A 24763-nucleotide genomic window follows, 5' to 3' on the forward strand; every position below is an offset into this window, starting at 1 on the left:
GAACTCTGTTTAAAATAAAACCACAATACTAGTGCCAAAAAGTTGCTATATGAGACACTAATTGGTGTTTGTCATCAAGTCTTTCCACTTAAACTATAAATAAACATTACTCCAGTTCCACACCAAAAGGAAGTGAAAAGTCTGAAGCTTTACTCCTCTCCAATTTCCACTAAACACCTTTTTTATAGTAGTTACCAATGAAGGCATGCAATGTCACTCTCTCTCTACACACATACATATTTATTTAGGAGAGAGAAATTATCCACACATACTTTACTGGAGGGGGCGTACCTACTCTACTAGAGTAATATTTTATATTGCTATAGCGCTGGTCTGCATGTGTTTCATAAACATATAAAACGTTCACACATATGATGGGCAGTATAAAATCATGCTTGGGGTAACTGAGCTTTTATAACAGAATCCTATCCAACATAACTATTCTTTTCTTATTCATTAAACATATTATGCAGTAAAAGAAACAATGAGATAATCAGTCCTACCTTTATGGAACTCTAGAGACATTCTTAAGGCACTAGTTCTCAACTTTTTTCTAGTAATCAAGTTCTTCTCAGTATAGCTCCTTTTTTCCCGGTCAAGAAATAATATTGCCCTGAATTAAAAACAACATAAGGGTGTTAGGAGAAGTCAGACATGACCAGCTGAAAAGCCTCTATACCATATCAGGGAGGGTAGAGCATATTAGATTTGATATCTCAGAACTAACTATTTGAAGCGAGAATCAAAGGTCTGAACAGTGACATGTGAGATAGCTTAAATTTGGCCTGTAAAGGATGTTAAATTAAATCTTCAATTTTTAAAACTTTTCCTGGAACACACAAAATGATTTCTCTGTCTATTAACAGCTTAGACTGGACATCTCAAAAGGAAAGGTACTCTGCAATTATGCTGCAGAATCCATGCAACTACAGGTGATTATGTGGGAAGTTAGCATTTGCCAGGTGGCAAGAACCACCTTTTTACTCTGAACTCAAGAGTTTTACTTTATAACTTGCCCATTCCCCCCTTTTTATTTAAGTGAAGAGCAATAGTGGGAAAGGCAGCCTAGTTCCTTCCCTCTCTACAAAAAGATGTTTTGAGTCTGAAGTCAGTAGCATCACAGCACCACTCCCATGCTTTCTGCTTCTTACCCTGGTTCTTTTTTTTCTGGGGACGTATTCCAGCACAATATCTGCTAACCTACCATGTGCTATTTCCCTACGCCATCAGCAGAGTGACAGGCTCCAGCCTGTCTATAACCCAAAAGCAGGGGCTGAAGATTTAGATTTTCATATGTTATAGCCAAAAAATACCAAGCCTAGGGTTTTAGACCTTATCTGTCAAACTTTAAGCAAAATGTTCAGCAGGAACATTGGCAATAATCACAACAGCATTGGCTAGAATCGCAATGTAAACTTCACAAGCTACCAGGCTTCCATTCTGCATTTGTCTTAACCCACCGGTTTGCTACAGACATCAGAAGGACAAAAAGCTGATCTGTGTGTTCCACTTCTGTATCAAAGTTCATTGAATTTCTAATGATATTCAAAAACTGCATATTCCATCTTGGATCCAGCGGCATCACGTGTTCATCTGGTAAGACAAGCAGTTACAGAGAAAGACAGTGTTTTGCCAAATAAAATGGTATTGCTTTTCTTTCTCCAGCCCTCCAAGAAATGGTATGGGATTTCCATAAATGTAATGAGAGAGATCACTAGCAGAACTGGGGTATCACTGAGTGCAATGGTCAATTTCAGCATGCAAAGAAGACTCATGAGGTCAGCTATTCTTTCAACTATTTCTTTATTTTGGGGATGGGACAATGCTCCAGTGCAGGAATGTGAAAGGAAGAGAGGTAGAGCAGGAAAGCTCCTCCCCACAGAGCACCCAAGTAGAAGGCAGCAGTAATTTGACTGTAGGCCCTGGAAGAACAGTGATAAGTGTGAGGTGGTCACTGGTTAAGGCACCAGGCAGGCACTTCAGATACAGGTTCAGGTCCCTACTTCACCACAGACTTCCTGTGTGACCTTGGGCAAGTCACTTAGTGTCTGTGCCCCTGTCCCCATCTACAAACTAGGGATAACAGCCATTTTCAATGCTCCAGAAAGTTTCTGCCATCCCAACAGGCATGCCTTACTAGGGCATAATACTTCTAAGGAGGTGCACTTCTCGGCTTCACCCTGCACAGCTCTAGATTAAAGCCATTTCCTTATCATTCTTTTGAAATCTATTCATTCCTTTGTCCGTGAATTCCTGTAAATGCCAAATGTTAACCCGAGACGCAAGGTGGGTGAGGGAATATCTTTTATTGGACCAACTTCTGTTGGTGAGAGATAAAAGCTTTCGAACCATACAGAGCTCTTCTTCAGGTCTGGGACAGGTACTCTGAGCGTCACAGCTAAACACAAGGTGGAGCAGACTGTTTAGCATAGGTAGGTAGCACATATTCTAGAGGACCATTCAAGGTGGAGTGGCCTGTTACCCTAACATACTACCCATATTTTTCAACATTACCTACTTCCAACCAAGAAAATAGTACAGGAGTAGCACTCTCCATGGTGCCACACATGTGCTGTATAACCACTTCCAATATATTTCAGAGGGAACCACACTCCAATTTAAGGTTAATTCCAGTGAACTTCACAATATTTTGCATATCATCAATCCACCCAACTTGCAAGTTCCACTTTCAGAGTCATAATGCATAACTATTTTTGTTAAGCAGATTTTCCCAGAGAAGCTGTGACACATTCAGAACACAATCTGCCTGAAGTCTTCACTCCTTAAAAGAAAAACAGGATGCACAAATGACTAGAAAGGAGGGGGGGAAATGAAAAGGTACCTGTTATGTTTGGCTGTAGCAACTTGATCACACTACAGATTCCAGCAGAGAGGGGACTGGAGTAGAAACTGTTCAGCGATGCAGCGCCAGCTTCTAGTTGAGTGCGCACTGCATCTGTAGGTGAGAATAATAGTTAGGAGTGTTTAGCTTTGAAGGTACAAAGCACATTTAGTCAACAAAAACACTCAAGATGTGCCAGCCAAAATCTCATCTGCCCACTTCATGGTTGCCCTCTTTCTACACTAACTACAGATAGCAGATCAGTCTTTCAGAAGGCCCGTAACAGCATGCACTGCAGCAATCTGATCTCAATATTACATAGGCTTCAAAAGGTATTTTGAGATTGATTGTCAAACAAATAAAGCAGTAAACAGTGTACATGACAGTCACGACACAAGAAATCAACACATGGGAATTTCCATGTACTTCTATGATTTTTAGGGTCTGGTTTTCAAAAGTCAATGCAAGTTATGTATCTAACTCCCATAGGTTTATTTATTATCTATCACTGATTTTTTCTACAGAATCTAACTTTCAGTCAAATAATTTTCTAGACATTTGCAATATTTTCTGGTTACAATTTCAGATAATTAATAAACACATGGCTGTTGGGAGAAAAACAATAGCATCGAGAGCGTGAATCCCACCCACTGCAATGTGATATAACGAATACTGGGATTTTCAAAGGAGCTTAAGGGAGTTAGATACCCAAATCCTATTGGGCATTTAATTCCCTTCCACTGGGATTTTCAAAGGAGCCTAAGTCTTTAATTATGATGATCATTTAAATGCCAACATTGTGAACTATTACACCGGTGATAGTCTTTGCAAGCACGCACAGTTATGTGGCTTTCCCCTGTGGTTGTATGTTCCATTCCTGTGAAAGGACATCCCAAACAAATAAAGCTGCAAGGTTTAAATATCCAAATACTCTACAATAGTTTGTTTTAACCTAGGGGTTGGCCGTATACTAGCATTTTCAATCTCGGGTGGCTTCTGCAGGCAAGTGACACAGCTTGTCTGTTGCTAGAAACACTCTAAATTATCTGTTTCAATTAAGCAAATGTAACAAATTAATTTACAAAAAGCATTTCCAATCCTACGGTAATTAAACTGGTCTATCAAATCTTTAATGCTTTTTAGTCTGCAATCTAACACTCACTATTCTGAGTGGTGAGACATCACACTATCTCAGGAAAATCCCAGTTTCGCAGAGTTACTCTGGCTGTCCAGCTAATTTATTTAAGACTAGGCAATCTGTAAACATAATTGCATAATTTTTACAGTTTTTACTGCTGCTGTGAAGGAAAAACAATGGAGAGAACTAAATCAGCCTGTGGTAAGTATAATAATTAAGAATAATACCTACCAAGCACTTGTGGTAGATTCTTGGTTAAGTGATTAAGCCATCTAACTCTCAACATCCAATCCTGATTGGATGCCTTTTCTATGAACAATTCAACAGATGTAGATAGGACTTCAATTTCATCTGTCCAATAGGCATCCATCTGAACAGCACTGAATCGGAGATTCTCTGCATTAGTGGATTGCATAACTTTCTGCAAATCTTGCAGAGTAAGTGGCAGTGTTCTGAAATGAATGAAAATAATTAGGGTTAAATACGTGAAGACTAGGAAAAAAACACCCTAATTCCAAAATGAGTCAATTCTCAAAGTGAAATTACTGATAATTACTATGTAAAGTATCACCAAATAACCTCCACAATTTATGCGAACAGTCTTTTTGCCCCACGTAGATAACTATTTGAAAATACCCCTATTTTCCACATTCACTTAGCTTTTGTTTTTAGTAGATTTTTAAATCCACTTTACCATTTTTAACTGAGTTTAAGATGTCTGCTACCAGCAACTCAGTATTACGGTTACTTCATACACACAAATGACAAAGCATGGAGCTTTACAGGACAAATTACAACTGAGTTCCTGCACCAAAGAGTCCACAGCATGAGAATACAGGTATGGATGAGGGGAGAGGAGGGAAGGAAGAGAGGGCAAAGGAGAAAAGCAATGTTCCTTTCAGATAAATATTTAACTTCAGTATGAACTTCTACGCCTTGCTCTGCCACTGACTTGTCACATGACATTGTGCATCAGTGCACTTAAAGATTTGCACAGGAAGACACCGGTCTGCCACCAGGAGTTTACAATATAAGCGAACACTAACTGAGGTTTTGCTTCAACGTTGTGAAAGTTTGAAAAATTGGGCATGAAACTGACAAGAGGAGCTCTTTCGTCTGACCACCACATGCAGGACTCAGATCTGGCAGCTCTATTTGGATAAGGAGCTCAAAGTTTGGCTGTTCATCTGAAGATACTGGACCAAAATCTCATAAGGAAATGTTCTCAAATATCAAGCAATCCTCTTTCTGCCAGTTCAAAAGGAGCATAAGAACAGGTCCTTTTGTGGTTATTTCTGTTTCTGGATGAAACCATGGAGTACAGAGCAGTGCTAGTATATTCTAAAGTATTAGCCACACAGTTTTGAACTTCAAAGGGTTTGGATCCAAAAAGTTTTGGGCCAGTTCTTGATTGGACTTATTTGTGTATCTCCAACGTTAACATTTACTCTATGCTTTAGACCTGGAATGGCCTCCTCCATTCTGACACAGGAAGTTTCTACTCTTCATTCAAACATTTTCTTATGGCTCTCTTTTCCAATATGCCCAGCAACTAACACTTCAGAGTAAGAATGTGGGCACCCACCTTCTTCATAGTGTCAGGGTATTCAATATATTTGTTAGACTACTTAAACTGTAAGGTAGATTACTCAGTAAGGGCAGAAAGAACTGTGTACACTATTGGACCTTAATTCAATTAATTTGTAAGAAAACTGGGGCAGGGCTGGGGAAGAGAATAAAAAGATACTTAAAATCTAAGATGCCTTGCCTTGCCCATTTCTATATAACTCTGAATACCTTAATCCAGGTTAATGTAGACTGAAAATGTTTATTCATTTGAAAATCAGAACAAAACAAAACAGGTAGTGAGGGTTCAGAGTAAACGTAAAAAGTTAGCCACACATCCCTGATTGAATAGCATCGTGGTGACACCATTTACTGATAGTGGGTAAAGTAACAGAGTGTTAAACCTGTATTATTTGTTGCTCATTCTTTAACCAAAAAAATTGTCTCTTGCCCACCTGCTGTTTTTCAGGCTCAGTCTGTTCAGACAATATGCTAGGACCTGTCCGTCACTCTGGACTGTAGAAAGAAGTGAGTCTTCAGCTAAAAACAGACCTGCAGGTAGAGAGTCTGGCCACAATCCCATTGCTAGCAGGGAGTCACCCCAAGTTGCATGGGAAGTCAGAGCTGAAACATGCTTCATTACCAACTCCAGCACAAGCTAAAACAGAACAGCATAGAGCAATTCAGTATTATGTATTCAAACATGCATTCAGATACTACTACTCAGGCAGGGTTTTAATTAAGAATATACATAATCTTACTTTATTACAGATTTCATACCAAAAGATCTCAAAGCACTTCAACCACAACCAAAACATATGACACTCAGCTGCTTGTAACAGCACATAATAGTGAACAGTAAGATAGGAAGCCAATACCACCATATTCAGGTGGAACTTCAGGCTGACAGAACAATTTCTCCAGGCTGTAAATTGGCCAGAGCTACCGCCTCTAACTATTGCTTGAGGAGACATGGAATGTAAATAATAAATTAACAGACCTCATCTTTAAGTCTCATCTTAAGAGACAATGGTTCACACTGCAGAAGTGGAGTAAGGAGGCTAGAACCAGCTGGATTTCCCAGCTGGGGAATTACCTAGCACACAGGTTCAGATTAAATGCCCTATCCTACTGCATGCTCCCATGACCTCCATGACCAGTTTTAGGGGAATGCCTGGGGGCATGAAGAATGTGTCACGGAAGGCGAAGATGTAGCTGAAGTACACTGTACACTTCAGCCATTCTGTGGCACAGAAAGGCCTCTTGGAAAACCACTGCAGTATGGGTTATGTCAGAGAATTCCCAGGGGTACTCCAGATTACACTGGGCCAAAGAAGCCCCTAGAACCCGCTGAACCCCGGAAGTGTGAAAGCAGTTAAAAACTACCTTTTCTCTGCTCTCCATCAGGCTGCGACTCTTGACAAGTGCAGCTCAAAATTGGGCCTGAAACTCCCAAGAGCACAATGCTCTCCAACAGCATGCTAGGGCCCTTCACAGGACGGAGTGCTGCTTTCAGAATCACCAACCCTCTTTCTGGCAGCAGTCCTTTCTAGGAATTTCGATATTGTTGTTCATTTGTGAAAAAACACAACACAGTTTTAAGGAGAATGAAACATTTACCTTTTGGGTCATCTGGGACTGCTGTGAGCGGACGTACACTTCCCAGCAAGCTCTGTAAAAACTCTTCGCTAAACCAAGGCCTCGATGCAACTGTTGTACAATTAGTGTAGTAGCATGAATCAAAGATGACAATGACAACACAGAACCTGAAAAAGCACTGAATATTAATATCAGCCAACCATTTCTGTAGAACATTCCAGATATTTTAATTTGCCAACACCCTCCCTTCTGACCATGCTCACCTGCTGGGGGCACACACTATCATTCTATAGTGCCTTGAAGCAGAGCACCCAACATTAATGAAATATGCCTTGCATCACCCCCAGGCAAGGTAGCAAATATCCCCATTTTACAAGCAGAGAAAATGAGACCAAAAGAAGTTAAATGGAGCATCACTAACTCAAAAATCACTTTTTGCCTGTAAATGATTATATCTGTTACAAGTAAGACCTAAAATTACATTATCTGAAACAGTAGAGAAATGTCTATTTTTTCCTAGCTATTCAGTGCACAGCCAGTCTCCCTGCCTCGGCTATATGGTCACACTCAAGTTTCCCATGGGTCTATCATGCAGCCACATGGGAAAAGACTTTTAAAAATGTGATTATAAAACTACAAAAGCACACCTCCTTCAAATCCCAGGCCTATCTAAACCTTAACTTTTTTTAAAAATTGTCTAAATTTTAAGATGATTGTGTCATTTTAAGTGACTTGGCCAAGGTCAAACATCGAGTGGCAGATCTGGGAATAGAAACCAAATTTCCAGATTCCCAGTTCTTCTCTTTCAGATGATCTCTTTCCACAGAGCCACCCAGTGAGAGGAATTTTTCCATGCTAACTGAATTAATCCCAGCCTAGACAGAATGTAAATATAACTCATTCTTTATTAAATTATACTTATAGTTCTTATAAAAGACTGCACTGACAAAGGAGACAGATGTGTTGCAGATGTGTCATACTGATCATGCAGAAGGAAATTTAAAGTAGTACAAAGGACCACCACACCACTTTAGCCTTTACCATGGGGCTTGAGTGATACAAGGGCCTTGTGCAAGTCTTTTCTCCTGTGTTGGTTTTCAACCAGAATAAGTTTATTGTCATTCACAACCCACCTTCCCCCCCGGCTGCCCCTCCCTGCATTCTGCGGACTCTTGCACAATTCATACCAATGTAAAGAGAAATCATAAGTGTGTGGTGGGTTCTCTTGAGCTTTATAATTCACACCTAGTCCTTGAAGAGCAGAAATGAAAGAAAAAACCTAATTATACTAAAAGCATCTGCCTCTCTACTTTAACTGGACATAACGCACATTGGAGGGACCAGAATACTCCAGTCTTAACATTCAGTGCCAAGCCTAGGGCCACACAAGATATATAATGCCCAGACGGAGTATTTACTGAACTGTTAAGGCGGCTTGTCTCACCTGCTATAGTTTCTTTAGTTTCTGAATGTACAGCCATGAGTGCATTGCATACACTGTCTCCTTGTAAGCCCAGTCCATGCAGCAACACCTTCATGTCCAGATTGTCCAATAAATTCCCATCACTTTCCCCAGGAATGTAAATCTCAATCCCACGGTTCCTCATGGCTCTGGATATTTCCCCATGAAAAGGATCCATTGAAAGGAAAAGCCTATTAAATATGCAGAACAGATTAATAAAATAATTAAGATCTCACTTTAGAACCACTAAGTTTGCTCTGCAGAGAATGCCACAGCAAATAAAATAATCAATTAAATAATGCTAATAAAGGGTTAAATACTGAGGAAAGAGAGGTTACCTCTCTTCCATAACCAGAGTTCTCAGAGTTGTGTGATCCCTATCTGTATTCCACAGTGGCTATGCATGCACTTCACATGCCTGAAACTGGAAGATTCTTTCTAGTAGCATACCTGTGCACTCTCTCTTTGTACTCTGAAGTTAAAGACTCATAGACTTTAAGGCCAGAAGGGACCATCATGATCATCTAGTCTGACCTCCTGCACATTGCAGGCCACAGAAACTCACCCACCCTCGTAGCACGCCTGTAATAGACCCATAACCTTTGGCTGTTTTACTGAAGTCCTCAAATCATGATTTGAAGACTGAGGGTATAAGAGGCAGTGCAGACCACCCACCTTTCAAGTTCCTCCTCTACTACAATCCAAAGCATAGGGGAAGGAGAGCTGGTAATAGAAAACAGACAGGGATGTCTCATCTCGAGAAACTCTGGTTATGGAAGGTAGGTAACCTCTCTTTCTTCTTCAAGTGCTGGTCCCTATAGGTATTTCATTTCATATTTCATTTCATTTCCGACTGTCAAAACAGGACTCATGAAGGAGGAGGGTAAAGGATGCATCAGTTGAGGAGGCACGCACCAGGGAATAGTGTCTTGTGAGGGTATGGAATGGAACTCCATGTGGCTGCTTGGCATGTGTAAACAAGAGGTACTCCCCGAAGTGAAGCTGACAAAGTGGGACCACACATGGTGTAGTGGAGGAATCTCAGACAACAACAGAGAAAGACAACCCAAAATCCACTTAGTCTTTACGATGAGACAGCTTTCCCTCTCATTCATTCTGCAAAGGCAACCAAGAGTCTGAATGAATTCCTAAAGGGTTTTTTTTTTTGCTTTGTAGATGGAATGGAGTCTCTGTTCCTCCTTGGTAGTGTGAGGCTCAGGAAAATACACAAAGTTATGAACTGATTTACTTGCAAATTGGAGACTACTTTGGGGAGAAATTTAGGGTGGAGTTATGAGGAAACCTTATCTTTATGGAATATGGTGTAAGGTGGGTCAGCCATTAGGGTTCCCATTTCTCCAACCCTTTTGTCCAAAGTGCGGGCCACAAGGAAAGCAACTTTCACAGCTAAATGGGATAGTGAGCATAGTGCTAGCAGTTCAAAAGGTGGCTTACTTAGTTACTGTCAAAAGGACCAAAGTTCAGATCCCAAGTAGGAGCAGGTTTAATTACTGGAGGAAAGGTTCTGAGTAAACCCTTCAGAAACTGCAGTTGCTGGATTCATGAAGATGGAATAGTTGTCAGTCAGAGGGTAGAAGGTGCTGACTGTTGCTAAGTGAAACCAAAGCGAGCTGGGGAAAGAACAATTCAAGAGGGTAGGGATGCCTGTTTCCTGCGGGGACCATAGTGACATCCAGTCCAAATAGAATATCATTTCCACTTAGCTAATTAACATTTCCGGGTAGATTCTTTTCTGCTGTTGCTACGGATGACTAAGAGCTGCCAAACATTGCTGCTCTAGGTTCAATGCCCATCCAAATATCACACTGCCAGGCTAAGTGTCTTCAGATATCTGATCCTGCCTGCGTTCTGCATCAGGAGGAAGGATAAAGTACTGATCAATGGACAGGATTACAGTCAAAGGAGAACAGGGAACCAAAACAGCAGCAGCCATTTGGGAGCAATGAGGATGATCACCACTTTATCCTGCTGGATCTTTCTGAGAACTCGAATTAGGAGAGATTGGGGGGAAGGTGTACATCAGATTTCCCAACAATGGAATCAGAAGGGCATCTCCTCTGGAGTTCGGACCCTGTGCTCCATTGGAGCAGTTCATCCCGCACTTCTTGTTGTCCTGCAACAGGTCCAAATGCAAACAGGTCCAAAGTCGGAGATCCCATTGATGGAACATCTCTCTCACATATCGTGAGCCTCCCATTCACGACCCATCAAGAAGTGATGGCTGAAGCTGCCTACCGAAGTGTTGTAGATTCCAGGGTGGAGTACTGCTAACAGTGTAATTTGATGATGGATGCACCGATCCCACAGGTGAACTGACTCTATACAAAGAGGTGTAGATCTTGCTCCTCTTCCTCTCCCCCCCACCCTCTTGTTGATACACACCTCTACCCCGATATAAGGCGATCTGATATAACCCGAATTCGGATATAACAACGCGGTAAAGCATTTCCCCTCCTCCCCTGTACCTCCCAGGCTTGCGCAAGCCTGGGAGGGAGGGGGGAGAAACGGAGCGGCGGCACGCTCAGGCGAGGAGGCGTAGTGGAGGTGAGATGGGGCGGGGCAGGGGGCGCGCGGGGAGGGCCGCAGCAAGTAACTGGGGAGGTGGGGCGCAGAGGAACCGCTCCCCGCCCCAGCTCACCTCTGCTCCGCCTCCTCCCCCAAGCGCGCCGCTGCTCCGCTTCCCCCCGCTCCCTCCCCGCCTCCCTCCCAGCCTTGCCGCACCAAACAGCTGATTCGTGGCAAGCCTCGAAGGGAAAGAGGGAAGGGGGGAGAAGCGGCGCAGCGGCACGCTCGGGGGAAGAGGCAGAGGTGAGCTGGGGTGGGGAGCTGCCAGTGGGTGCTCTGCACCCACCAATTTTCTCCATGGGTGCTCCAGCCCCGGAGCACCCACGCAGTTGGCACCTATGGCGGCAGCATGTCTGGCTCTGACACGCTGCTCTGAGCATCGTGTTAAGGGGGCCGGGCCGGGGGTTGGATAAGGGGCAGAGGGTCTCTGGGGGCGGTCAGGGAACAGGGAGCAGGGGGGGTTGGATGGGTCGGGGGTTCTGAGGGGTCAGTCAGGGGGCAGGAAGTAGGTGGGAGTTGGAGAGGGGGCAGGGCCAGGCTGTTTGGGGAGGCACAGCCTTCCCTACCCAGCCCTCCATAGCAAGTTCGATATAACGCGGTTTCACATATAACGCAGTAAGATTTTTTGGCTCCCGAGGACTGCGTTATATCGGGGTAGAGGTGTATAATATATTGGTCATATTGTCCAACATCACTGGACATGTTGGGAGTGAATAAGTAGTAAGCATCTTTTGCAGGCCTCCGAGACTAATTTCTGTTCTAGTAGATTTATACACATCCTTGGCTCGCAGGAGGGTCCATGTCCCCTCAGCTCTATGTTCATCTAGACATGCACTACAACTTAACAGAGACATGTCTGTGATTAACATCTTCTGGGGAGGCGGTGGAGTGAAAGGAACTCCCACACACACCTGTTCTTTGTCTTGCCACCAAGTTAGAGCGTCCCACACACTGTTAGGGATTGTCCATACTGTGCTTGCTAGCACATAAACCATGCAAAGCCAGGCTTGTAGGCACTGGAGTCAGAGTCTGGAAAACAGGGTAATTTCGGCGTAAGACACCATGTGACCCAGACAGATGAGGTACGTCCAAACCAATGTTTGTGCACTCTTTCTGAGAAGGCGGATCAGAATGCTCGTGGATTGGAATCTGTCTCTGGAAAGGCTGGCTCTGAGTGAGTCCAGAGATGCTCCCATGAAATCTATAGCCTGTGATGGTGCTGAAGTGTAGTTGCAGCCATGTCAGTCCCAGACACTAGAGACACAAGAGGGGTCAGGTAATATTTTTACTGGACCAGCTGCTGTTGGAGAGAGAGAGAGAGAGAGAAGCCTTCAAGCTCTGTGTGGCTTGAAATCTTCTCTCTCTCACCAATGGAAGCTGGTCCAAAAAAAGATATTACCTCATCCACCTTGGTGCCAAAGTGGACTTTTCTACATTTACACAGATTTCTAACGATGTTAGGAGCGTAAACAAGGATAAAGTCGATGAGATTACCTCGTGACAAGATTTCCATGCCAGGAAGAAGGGAGAGCAGTGTGGTGGAGAGGGAAAAACAGACTCCCAAGACCCTAACTATACTAAAACTATCTAACAAGATGTGTTTTTGAACTATTTACACGTAAAGTTGAAGGAAGAGTTTTGAGGACACTGGAGTGTTCCATCCCACACCATGCAGCGGTAAGAAGGAATTGGAGAAGTGCCCAGTCTGTACTGTCCCTTATAGCCTTGGTTCAGAACACGAGGAGACACAGTACTTAGGTGTGGACCAAAACGGACATTACTAACAAGAATCTTCCAATCCCACAGTGGACCAGCACGCACGGAACTTACTCAGGCAGATTCCCAGGGAACTCAATGTGAGTTTAGTTTATGTAAGTTCACCTTAGCATTAGGACACAAATTTATTTTAACTTCCCTTTAAAGTTATTTGGATCAACTATATAAAGCACCCTCTGCCTCTATTCTGCCTCTCTATTTGGACAGAAAGAGGTGTTAAACCCATTCAGCAAAAACCCAAAAACACAGGCAAATTCTCCTGTGGTCACATGTAATTTATATTCACTAAATTAACTCAAGATCTGCCCTTTTTAAACGGTAGCGTATGATTAAAGGTTTCCCGTCCCCCACCCCCTAACAAGACATTCTTGCTGCAGAAGCCTATTTAGATGTGAAGAGATTTTGGAGGACAGTAGAAAATCATCCAATTGTAACAATGCTGGAGTTGCTATGTGCCCTCAGAGTATTTAAACTGCCACTACCAGTGTAAGTTGTTTCTCAGTCAAAGCCCAACAAAAATATAAAGTAACTTCACAGAAGTACAGAAAGGAGCACCTGAAATTCGGATGAGGGGCAACAGTAGGTGTGGTGCCATCTATCACACCTCTCTCACTCATGGTAAGGACGCCCCCAGGTTCGAGTAGAGCATTCAAGCGGTCCAGCACTGATGGACTACATTCAAAAGAAAGTTTACATGAGTTGCAAATCATCTTTCATCATCAATCCCACAGTTAATCAAAACACTATAATCCAAAAATGAAGAGCTGAAGTGATAATCAAAGCAGTTGGAAAAGAACTTTTACTAACTAGATACTGTGTCATCAGACTAACTTTTTCAGCTTTAGAAAATTTTTATGAACGACTGAAGGGCCAAGTGAACAAGGGAGGTAGAAAGAGGTTTATTGACTGAAGAAATGAAATTACTGTATGCTCTTACTTGCAGAAGTTTACATTGTCCATTAAAAGCCAGTCCCCAGACTGCAACGCCTGAATCAACATTCCATCAACCCATTCGAAAGTGCCATGACTGTTACCATCCACAGACTGAACAAGCTGCAGCCTGAAATGTCGAAATTCTTCCATCAGTCTCGAAAACTCTGAAACAGAACACATCTTGTAATCACTACTTCTATTACTGGCCAAGACAGCCTTCATTTCCAGTGGAGTGACAAGCTAGTAGTTTACTGAGTAAACTAAATGAGCCACTGCTGGATTTCACATTTCCTCCACATTAGAGAACTATGTAATTTAGGCCCTTATGCAACTGGATCCATGTGCCCAAGATCTACATGGATACAGGGTCTTGGCAGGGTGGATACAGCTGCAAGATTTGGAACTTAAAGTCTACTACATCTTACACAGGGGGCGAGGTTGATAGATACAAATGGTGCATTTTTATTAAATGCTGAAAAGAGTAGTTGACAGGATTTAATTAGAAATGCATCACCCTCCTGAAATTGATGAAAATGTGTCCACTTTATATTCTAGAAATTAACTGCAAGAACAAACATCCCCAAGTTCCCCTCTTCAGAGGGGCAAGACAAGGATGCCAACTACCTCCATAACCATTTCCTTTAGCTTTGGAAATCCAGCCACTGGAATTAGAAAGACAGTGGTAAAAATTTGTGGAGAGGAAGACCATAAAATAAATCTTATATGCAACAATATTCTACTATTAAAATCAAGATGCAGATATCAATACAACTGCTATCGAACATCTCTCAGTTTGGCCTTGTAATTGGTTATAAAGTTGAATTGGGAGGATTTACTATTGTCAATTTAATCCAACAGTTCCCTTTCCCTCCATTTGTTTGTTACATGCATACATTTTGCATGCCATGAACTCCCCACAGGCACAGGAGTCCACCCACACCAAACTCACTGAAGTTCTGGGGCTCTCGATTATAAGGTCTTTTAGGCATGAGCTGTCCCTCATTACATATTTGTAAAATATCCAGAACAACAAGACCCCGATTTTGGCTGTTGCACAGTACCATAGTACATTTGTATAATAAAATAAATCTGAAGAAACCACTAATAAAGAACCTTTCTAAAAGATGAACTGTGTGTTGCATATGCAGAGTTCATAATAGCTTCAGAGATAAGCAATGAAAAACCAGGAATCATTTTCAACATTTCATTAGATCTATAACTTGGCATAGAGACGTCCGTACCTGGAATATTTAATTTTCAGTGCTTTGATTTCAAATAAGCTCTGTACACACCTGCTTTTGAATAAGAGTTTATTTTGTTGTTTAGTCGCTGGATAAGTGCAAGTATTCCCTCTAGTTTGTTCACCAGTTCAGTTGTGACATTTCTACTCCCTTCACCCAGAGATTTGGGTTTAAAGTTAAGGATGAAACTGCTCCAAGCACGCAACACAACTTCAGCATCATCAGGACAGATTTCAGTCAGAAGGAGACTGTCCCTTATTAGTGTCCTCACAGCACTCTCCACTTTCTCTAGTAGGCATTGCCATGGCCGAATGACATCAACCTGCAACAGTAAGCGGTTACTGTATCCAGACAGCCATAGTATATAGATTCTATTCAGTGCTTTAACTCTAATGTCACAACTACTATATATAGTTGGATAAACTACCTCCCACCCCCAAAAATAATATTTACCTGTTCAAATCCACCTAAGAGTTCAGTTGTATCCATAGCACTGTTCATTGCCATAACCTTTAATCGATGACCTGTCAGGTGAGCCAGAAGTTCAACAAGGCTGGTCTTCCCAACAGCTGCAGGACCCACCAATATTACCATCCAGCCCATATGCACACATTTCATTATGGACTCAAGGGACTGCAGGGAATGATGTAAAAGAGACAGACGTCTGCAAGGGGGAGGAATATAGTTGCCACGAGCAAGAACTGAGTAGCCGATCTAAAAAGAATTAATAAAAACACTTAAGTATGTTGATGGGGGGAGATGGAGGCAAGAGAAGGGAAAATGGAAGCTCACGTTTACGGTGATAAAAAAAATCACCTCTTTTTAATTTATCTTACCTGAACATTATAAGGAGTGATGAGAAACTGTCTGGTTCCCCTATATAGATTAGAATTCTGGCCAAAAACATCCCTGAATATGGAAATGACCTAAAATAGTCAAAAGAAAGGTTAAAAAAACATGAATCAGCCTAGATTTCTACAGTGTGGGGATTATGTTTTATTTCCATAGAAATTTTCACTGTGAGCTACCCCAAAGCGCTTTACCAACTTATTCACAGTTTATTCAAAGGGATCATTTCATCCAGCAATGAAATGCTGCAACTGTTTTGCAGCACACATCAGCAATTCCACAAGTCCTTCAGACTTAGCAAATCATGGCTTCTTATCACAGAACATGGAACACAATTTTATACTTCCAGTACCACTTTTCTTTAACTGAGTACAGGCAGAGAAGCCAGTCAGTAAAGCTTCTGAAATAGTATATAGAAAGAGACAATGCGGATCAAGGAAAGGGGAAAGAATGAAACATAAGGGAAAAATGACCAAGCAGCTATTTGGCACAAAAGTTTAGTCTTATGGTTTGATAAATTTTCAGTCTAGGTTGTTCGGTTATTTTTGTTTAAACTGTAATGAGGAAAATGAAAGGAGTATTAGAGAGCAGGAGGAGTCTGAGTGGTATAAAGCTAACCCAAATAAATGAATTTTAGGGGGGACGTAAAGTAAGTGAGTTTGCTTGGCATACTAAACAAGGGAGACTGTTTCAAGCCTGGGGAGTGGCGTGAAAAAAGGCACTGTCAAATGGGAGAAGACATAGGGTTCAATAAAGCCAAAGAAGCTGGCAGAATATAATACAGAAGGGTGGTGGTAGGTGGTGACAAAATGTAAGTAGGGGTGACACTGTACAACACATTCACATTACAGATAATGGGTTTGAAGGATGCAGAAACGAAACAAAGCCAGTGGAGGAAAAAACAACAACGTTGCAACATTAACTAAGTAGATTACACTACTCACCCTCCCTCCCACTGCTGTCGACCAATTGCTAGATCCTTCCACACATCATTACTAATTCTCTTTCCCACTTCACAACCCTCAGTCCCCATCCACTCATGATATTCAGGTCATTCCATAAGAACGTGTAAGGTATTTTTGCATAAATACTGATATTTAATAGATGACCTGAGAAATGTTTTATATTGTTTTGCCCTTGTAAAAGTATTTTGCTGCTGCCAGTAGCAGAGAAGTAAGGGTGGCAATGCCATACTATGCCACTCTTACTTCTGTGCTGTTGCTGGCAGCGGCACTGCTTTCAGAGCTGGGCATCCATATATGTCCTTGTATGGTGGGAGTGAGGGGCATAAACAACTACAGATACAAAGCAGGGGAGGAGGGCGTGATCAACGTTTAAGAACCACTGTCTTACACGAATAGCTTTAGAAACAATAGGCATTTCAAAAGGAAATTAGGAAAAGGTACACGAAGGATGTCTGAAAATTTTCCTTTGTGTGCAACAGTAATTTCTACAGGAAAACTGTCAAATATCATTGCATTTACATAGGCATTACTGGAAACATGTAACAATCAATGAACAGGGAGCAAGGATGTACAGCTCACCTTCTCTTTGTCTTCTCTGGTTCTCATTCTTTCACCATAGACCAAAAATACATGTTGGCCTGGATCATAGCATCCTGGTGACTGATCAACAAGTATCAGCTGACACCAGCGGAAAAGATCACGCAGGTTAAATTCCCAGGGTCCTCCTTTCTGTCCCCACTTCTTGAGAGCCATAACCTCTTGATCAATCTGGAGAAAGCAGCAGTTTAAAATCTTTTTATTTCACTCACATATGCAGTCATCTTAGAAATATTTTTAAAAGCCAAGTAGACCTGTGTCATTAGGCTCTGCTCATCTGATGTAGAGAATATTGCCAATAGGAGTTAGGAGCCCTGCTCACTTCACTGTTGCTGTCAGGAGCCATCTGGGGTCTGTTGCCACCAGATTCAGCCCACCCAAAATGAAGGTGATCTTTTATCTCCTAATGCCCTAACATCTTAGTCATTGCATGAACTCACATTTCTTCTGCAATCTGCCAATATCCTTTCAGTGATATTCCACCACATAATAATTCTACATAAGGCATATAATTAGGCATGGAAGGATTACATTGTAATCAGTAACGCCAGTAAACACTGATTTAACTGTACACACACAAACTAATGAAAAAATATTTCCATCAATAATCAAAATTTACAGATAGGCAAAGAAAGAAAAATGCTGCTTGAGATCTTAAGAGTTGGATTTAAGGATATTTACTTTGTATATTTTGATATGTGATGTTGACAATTTGTGTTTTAATGGTTATAAAGGTTTAGCTTTTTGAATCACAACATTTACTGTCATTTACTAATTATTGTGTAACCAATCAACATCCCAATAAATTCCCTCAACTGTGAAAATTTGATAAAAATAAAAATAATGGTTAAAAACCTATAATTTTGTGCAACTGTGAAAATTTAAATTGATAAAAATTGAAAAAGTGCTTAAAATAAACATCAATATTGTCTGTTGAAATGATAAAAAAAATTTAATTCAGCCAAGTGCACATATAATATATATTCTTTTATCTCTTCATACTTTTCTTGGCTTTAAAGGTCAGCTATTTTATCTCTCTCTCTCTCACACACACGCACGCACACACACACTTACAAAAGAAAAGCCACCTCAGATAAAATTCTTTCAGTGGACTTTATCACAATGCCAAGTTTAGTAGAATTGACAGCTTGGAGAGTAGATGTGCTCCTTCCCCCAGTCTCCTCAGATATGGCCAAACAGGGATAACTATCTGTTTTAGAAGCAACTCGGTAAGAATGCCAAAAATCTTATCTTTGTTTGGAAACCAGTCCAACCCCCCAATGACTCACTGGAGAGGATTCTTCTGCAGTAAAAGTCTTTGAAATTAGAGTCATTTGAATTAAACTTTTACAATGTACTGTGGATTTAGAAAAAGTAAGTTTGAAAACGTTTAGGACACTAATGTGCAGAACAAAATGCCTTAAGCCCTAAACAGAGCACTTCTATGTCTTGAGGCACCATAAATTAGAAGCTATTGAATGCCTGTTAAAATAGACTAAATTCTGGATGTTGGCTATCTCTGTATTTATTGCTAGAAAGGATTTATCCATTATGGTCTTCTCTTTTGATTGCAACTGATCATCCCCCAAATATACTAAAAATACCCTGCATACCCACAAAAGCCTCTATTGCTCAAAATACTTCAATTTCTACTTTTCCTAGATTATAGTCCCTTTCACAGCATCCTATGATAAATAACAGCCTTAAATCCAGAAACAGAAATGTAACTCAGTTTTGTAAAAACAAAGCTTTGGTTTTCCCTAATGTTTCTAGAATAGCCCACACTCAGTGAAAACAATTATTTTTCAAATTCACCTGTCAACATTGTCACCCCAAAACTACTCTCTATATTTTTTTAAACGTTTCTCACTCATTCTGCCTACCTCAGACAACTGTTTTCATCAGTACAAATCTGAAAAGTAAACATATTTTACCTTGTTATTGAAAGCAACCATTTTAGCAATAATATTTTTGTCAATGGCAGGAAACAGGGTATTCCCAATGAACTCCATATCTGCAGCTGTAAGTGGATCAACATATACCTGCAGGACCAAGAACACATGGAGGAATTTATGTAGTGTGCATGTGGGTTACATCACAAGAAGGACACAAAAAAGAATAATAGGCATAACCTGAAATGAATGAATGACTTGCCTGTGTAAATCTATTAAGAAAGGACTTGGGCAGCCCCTTTCTTCCACCTCCTTGTCTGTAGGGATTCTGGCATCCAAAGATCTTCGTCTTCTTATGTTGCACGTGAAAACTCATCCCTAATTCTGGGACGTAAATCTCTGCTCGGTGGTCAAAGCAGGCATTTAGTCCTTCTAATACAGACTGGGAAGCCAGATTCAACTATTTGAAAAAAGAAATAAGATAAAATAATGTTGTTCAAAAGTGGCCTCCACTTTAGCAGGTTATAATTTAAACACAAATGTGATTCAACTTTTCTTGCCTGTCCAAACATGATCATACATGACTATCCACAGCTAACAAATCCCATATTATGGCACTGCACTAGTGGGTAAGGTAAGGTTTTTCTGTTCTATTTACATTCTTTTACAATGCCCTCACTAAGGTATCTGAGCATCATTGTATTATAAATGTCTATTTTCAAGCATTCATTTTTCCTTTTGAACTATTTTCATGCTACTCCTAAATTCACAGATTAAATGTTTTATCAAGTTAATAAAGTTAGTTGAGATATTTATGTTACACAAATGCTTAAAAATTGTTTCGCACAACAGAGGAAATTAGGGTGGGTTTGTTTTTTAGTATACACAAATAGCTAAAGACACAATTTCTTTTCAAAACGTCATACTTAGTATAACTGTAGTCCAGGTCTCCATGAGGAATGTATACTTTGCTACACACAAAACATTTTTAAAAAGAAATAACTTGCATTCAGTTTAAGGGTAACATTTGCAAGAGTGCTTTAAGCGACTTAGGAGCCTAAATCCATTTTCAAAAGTGACTGCAGACTTTTAGGAGCTTAACTTTCCTTGAAAGTCAGTGGAATTAGGGGCCTATGTCTCATTTTCAAAGATGATTTAGACACTTCCAAGCATGTCATTTAGCTGGTTGTGAAAATTTTACCCGAAACACCAATAAATCACCACTTCTCTTTTCCTAAATATTCCCATTTTATCAGTGTGCCAGACTTGCATTCACCTCATCTAATACAATCCAGTGTCCACCCTTTAATGCTGCAAGCAGGGGTCCATCACGCCAGGCAAATTCTCCTCCCTTTCCACCTTCCACAGGCAAGTCCGTCCCAAACAAATCTGTCACATCCTTGGGGAAATAGAGGAAGAAAGCAAAGATTTACAAACTACATAAAAGGTTACCAGATTTCGAGCTTGCTTTGCATTTTTGCTTATTTTTTAAAAGCCAAGATCTAGCTATGCATTTAAAATTGACGATAGTTAAAAGAAAATATTCTACATTTTCCATATTGGGACTTCAGTCACCAATTACAGTATGCAGAACAATGCAAGAACATGAATGTCAGCCTCCAACAAAGGCTATGACTACCCTAGAGAGCTTACAGCAGCAAAGCTGCACTGATGCAGCTGCATTGCTGTAAGATCCCTGTGTAGCCACTCTAAGGCCTGGTCTACACTGGGGAGGGGGAGGGAATTGATCTAAGATACGCAACTTCAGCTACGAGAATAGCGTAGCTGAAGTCGACGTATCTTTAGATTGATTTAGAATCACTTACTTCGCGTCCTCGCAGCGCGGGATCCACGTTCACCGCTCCCCCGTCGACTCCGCTTCCCCCTCTCGCCGTGGTGGAGTTCCGGAGTCGACGGCAGAACAATCGGGGATCGATTTATCGCGTCTACACTAGACGCGATAAATCGATCCCCGATAGATTGATCACTACCCGCCAACCCAGCGGGTAGTGTAGACATGGCCACAGTCAATGGGAGAGAGATCTCCCATCAACTTAATTAATCCACCCCCAACAAGTGGCAGTGGCTATGCCGGCGGAGAAGCTCTCCTGCTGACATAGCACTGTCCACGCCGGCCTTAAAATTGGCATAAATTATGTTGCTCAAGGGGGTGGCGAATTCATACCCCTGAGCAATATAATTTATATTGACTTCGGCTATGGCTAAACTACAGCTTAAGTCTTTCAAACAAGTTTGCAGCAATCAAACTATATGCAGCGTACTTGATGATCTGCACATTGTAATCAGCACAGAGCACAGTTTCTGAAAACAACAGCGGCTCTCTGGTCTGTCATGACACTCCACTCCTCATTAGTTTAATCTCAAGACTGATGAGGGAAGCCGGACACTTACGACTCAACATCTGAGTTTACAAGTGTAACCACTCGTGCTTCATAAAATAAGAAACCAAAATAATATTTTACATATGGATCTACACATTTTTTTTAAAAAAAATCAATTACCGGGTAATATTTTACCCTACCGTTTGCTCAGACAGGTTGATTCGAACAAGGCAATTTCCTGAAGCCTTTGCCAATGCTGCTACTAGACTGGTCTTGCCCACGCCTGGAGACCCCTCCAGCAGAATGGGTTTGTTAAGCTGTAAGGCTCTTAACAGCCTTTGTGCATTCATTGCTGTAGTTCCTGCATTTAAAGCATAATCTGAAACACTGTTCCTCTGAAAAACAGGGCCTAAGATGAAGAGAAAGCAAAACAAAAATTAAACCACAGACTAAATATTACAGACATTTAGAATACTTTAGATCACGTTTTCTAAAGACCTATTAACTTGCCAACTGCTTTTTTACCCTACTACAGCGCGTGATGGAAGATAGACCAGTAACTAAATTATGTATCAAGCATTTATCCTCACAAATCTGGCAGACATATTTAGTGTTTGATATTTGGTTTGACCTCAGCACAGTCTCCATTTGTTCATGCATAATTTTGTGCATACACACAAACACCTGCACATGCACTTTTTGCAATGCGTTTTGGACATGGAATTTTAAAACCTGTAGGTGTTCATGAACCAAAGTGGAGGGAAAGTTTATGAATCTGTTCACACACTGCCAGTTTTGTGAGCCAAAGTTAAGTGCCCTCTCATGCATGCATTTACTTTACTCTGGTTATAGAACACATCCTGGAGAAAACATTGATCTTCTTGCCCACCAGAAACCTTCACCTTTAGAGCTCACTGTAATTTCAATAGTAAAACACCATTTCTCATGTATGCAAGGTGTTAGTCGCTATCCTTCTTTAAAGATTTCGATATTCGTTTCCTAGGAAAGAGGTATTCTCCCCTTTTGGGTGTTAGTTATCCTGTTAGAAAGTAAACCATGTATAACTTTGTATAAGATTCCGTGATTAGATGTATTTATAAGAGCCAGTCACCTAAGTTCCCTCTAAGCTGTGTGGCTTTGCAGCAGCCTATCAAGGGCCACACATGAGCTCAGGGCTTCAGTGGAAAGAGGTGCCTCCCCCGCAGCTCGAGCCCCAGAGCTGCCACGGCCAGGGAGAGAGATTATTCCCCAGCCCCGGAACTGCCATGGCTGGGTAGAGGCGGGGACAGACGCCCCTTCCCCAGCCCCAGCATTGCCGCGGCCAGGGAGAGGCACCTCTCCCCCGGCCCCAGCACAGGTACTGCTGCGGGGAGAGGGCTGGGGGCAGTCCTCTTCCCCACGTGGCCAGGGGGCAGCCTGCACCCAAAGTCCCTCATCCCCGGCCCCACCCCAGAGCCCGCACCCCCAGTTGGAGCCCTCACCTCAACACTCTGCCCCAGCCCTGAGCCCACTCCCACACCCTGAACCCCTCTGCCCCAGCCCCACTCCCATCACACATCACCTCCATATTGGTGCACATAACAAAATTCATTCTGCACATGCATGGGAAAAATTAGAGGGAACATTGCCCGTCACCATGTTTTTGGATGTTTCAAGTTAGGCACTGGCTATAATACAACGGAGACATGCTCTAAACAGGGATGTCCAATCTAAGGCCCACCAGGGCATTTCATAAGGTCTGCTTCAACACAATATACTAACCGATTCGTTAGCATTTTGTCGTCATGATTACATCATTTTAGTTTGCACAAGTGTGCAAATAGACAATACTGTACAATTGAGAAACAACCTATCTAAATACACATGAAACAAGCTGAACTTAAAATATAAATCAATACAGGTGACTTTAAACTTATTCAAATATGTAGAATCTGTTTGCCCCACACACATTTAGGGTTAAGCTTATATGGCCTTCCTCCACAATAAGACTGGGTACCACTGCTCTGAATTGTGCAATGTTATAAAATAAAAGTTAGCCAAATGAATTATGAGTCAGCACTCTTACTCCCACCACTCTTTTCCATCCCAGCACATTTCTCCTTACTTATAAACACCTGAAAATATTCCATCCTTCCAAAAGCATGTGCGTTATATGACAAACTTCTTATTTAGAACTCTTCCATTTCTTTTTATATTAGACCTCTCCATTTGTCTACACATTTATTTTTGTTTAAATAAAACCGACATGCCTGCTGCCTAAAAAAAGAGAGACTTTACACCAGTAAAATCACAATCAAAATATATTATCCTGCCAATAACTGGCTCCACCAAAAGGACTGTCTCCAAATTTACAACTCCCATGATGCCAGACTAAAGAGCACACAGGCTAAGGTAACACCTCCATCCACTTCTCTTCTCAGTCATTAAAAGCATACACAAATTTAACTCAGACACAGGCTTTGCCCAAAGAGCTGGCAGCAACTTCTCGTTAAGTGGTGCTGAGTGAAACATCCTTCCTTATTCCCCTGGTCTGCAAATCTAGTTACAGAAACACTACTTTTAATCTCATCAGTAATGAAAGCATGAAGGGAGAGTGAGCTCTTACATAGCCAGACCATATACAGAGCTTCAGAAAAGCCAGCAATCTAAAGTTTGTCTGGACATAGATAAGCCCCTGCAGCATAAAGAGCACAGACGCAGCATGCTCAGCATAGCTAAACAGGTCGGCTACTGTGTCCTGCACTACCCTAATATTTCTGGTGGACTTCAGAGGTGCAGCAGAGTCACCCAATCTAGAGAGTGACAAGGATTGCATGAGGGAACACAGGTCACAACATCCTGACCAGGCGCAGATAGAAAAAAATTTTGACACTTGGATCAGACATTGTAGCAGATAAGTGTCCACAATAATCCCTGTGCTGCAGACCTTGGATTAAGGGAAGGCACAACACTTCATAGCATAGAACCCCTCACCA

General features: G+C 41.6%; 1 protein-coding gene across 5 annotated transcripts in view; it reads right to left on the bottom strand.

Moving 5' to 3' along the window:
- The window catches only part of MDN1 (midasin AAA ATPase 1), a 162289-nt gene that overhangs the window by 60594 nt on the left and 76932 nt on the right, over positions 1-24763 (bottom strand). For all 5 annotated transcript variants that reach the window (XM_037894480.2, XM_037894479.2, XM_043542661.1 and 2 more), the window contains exons 36-52: positions 21989-22197; positions 20723-20845; positions 19709-19906; positions 19489-19596; positions 17537-17725; positions 15980-16069; positions 15597-15857; positions 15195-15465; positions 13907-14066; positions 13525-13641; positions 8590-8798; positions 7167-7312; positions 6002-6204; positions 4212-4432; positions 2843-2956; positions 1461-1593; positions 504-613 (exon numbers count right to left, since the gene is read on the bottom strand). In XM_037894480.2, coding sequence (XP_037750408.1) covers positions 504-613; positions 1461-1593; positions 2843-2956; positions 4212-4432; positions 6002-6204; positions 7167-7312; positions 8590-8798; positions 13525-13641; positions 13907-14066; positions 15195-15465; positions 15597-15857; positions 15980-16069; positions 17537-17725; positions 19489-19596; positions 19709-19906; positions 20723-20845; positions 21989-22197 — 2862 coding nt within the window. The remainder of the gene's footprint in view (positions 1-503; positions 614-1460; positions 1594-2842; positions 2957-4211; positions 4433-6001; positions 6205-7166; positions 7313-8589; positions 8799-13524; positions 13642-13906; positions 14067-15194; positions 15466-15596; positions 15858-15979; positions 16070-17536; positions 17726-19488; positions 19597-19708; positions 19907-20722; positions 20846-21988; positions 22198-24763) is intronic.

Source organism: Chelonia mydas, chromosome 3 (genome assembly GCF_015237465.2).
Source record: "Chelonia mydas isolate rCheMyd1 chromosome 3, rCheMyd1.pri.v2, whole genome shotgun sequence".
In the NCBI taxonomy this organism is placed as follows: domain Eukaryota; kingdom Metazoa; phylum Chordata; order Testudines; family Cheloniidae; genus Chelonia; species Chelonia mydas.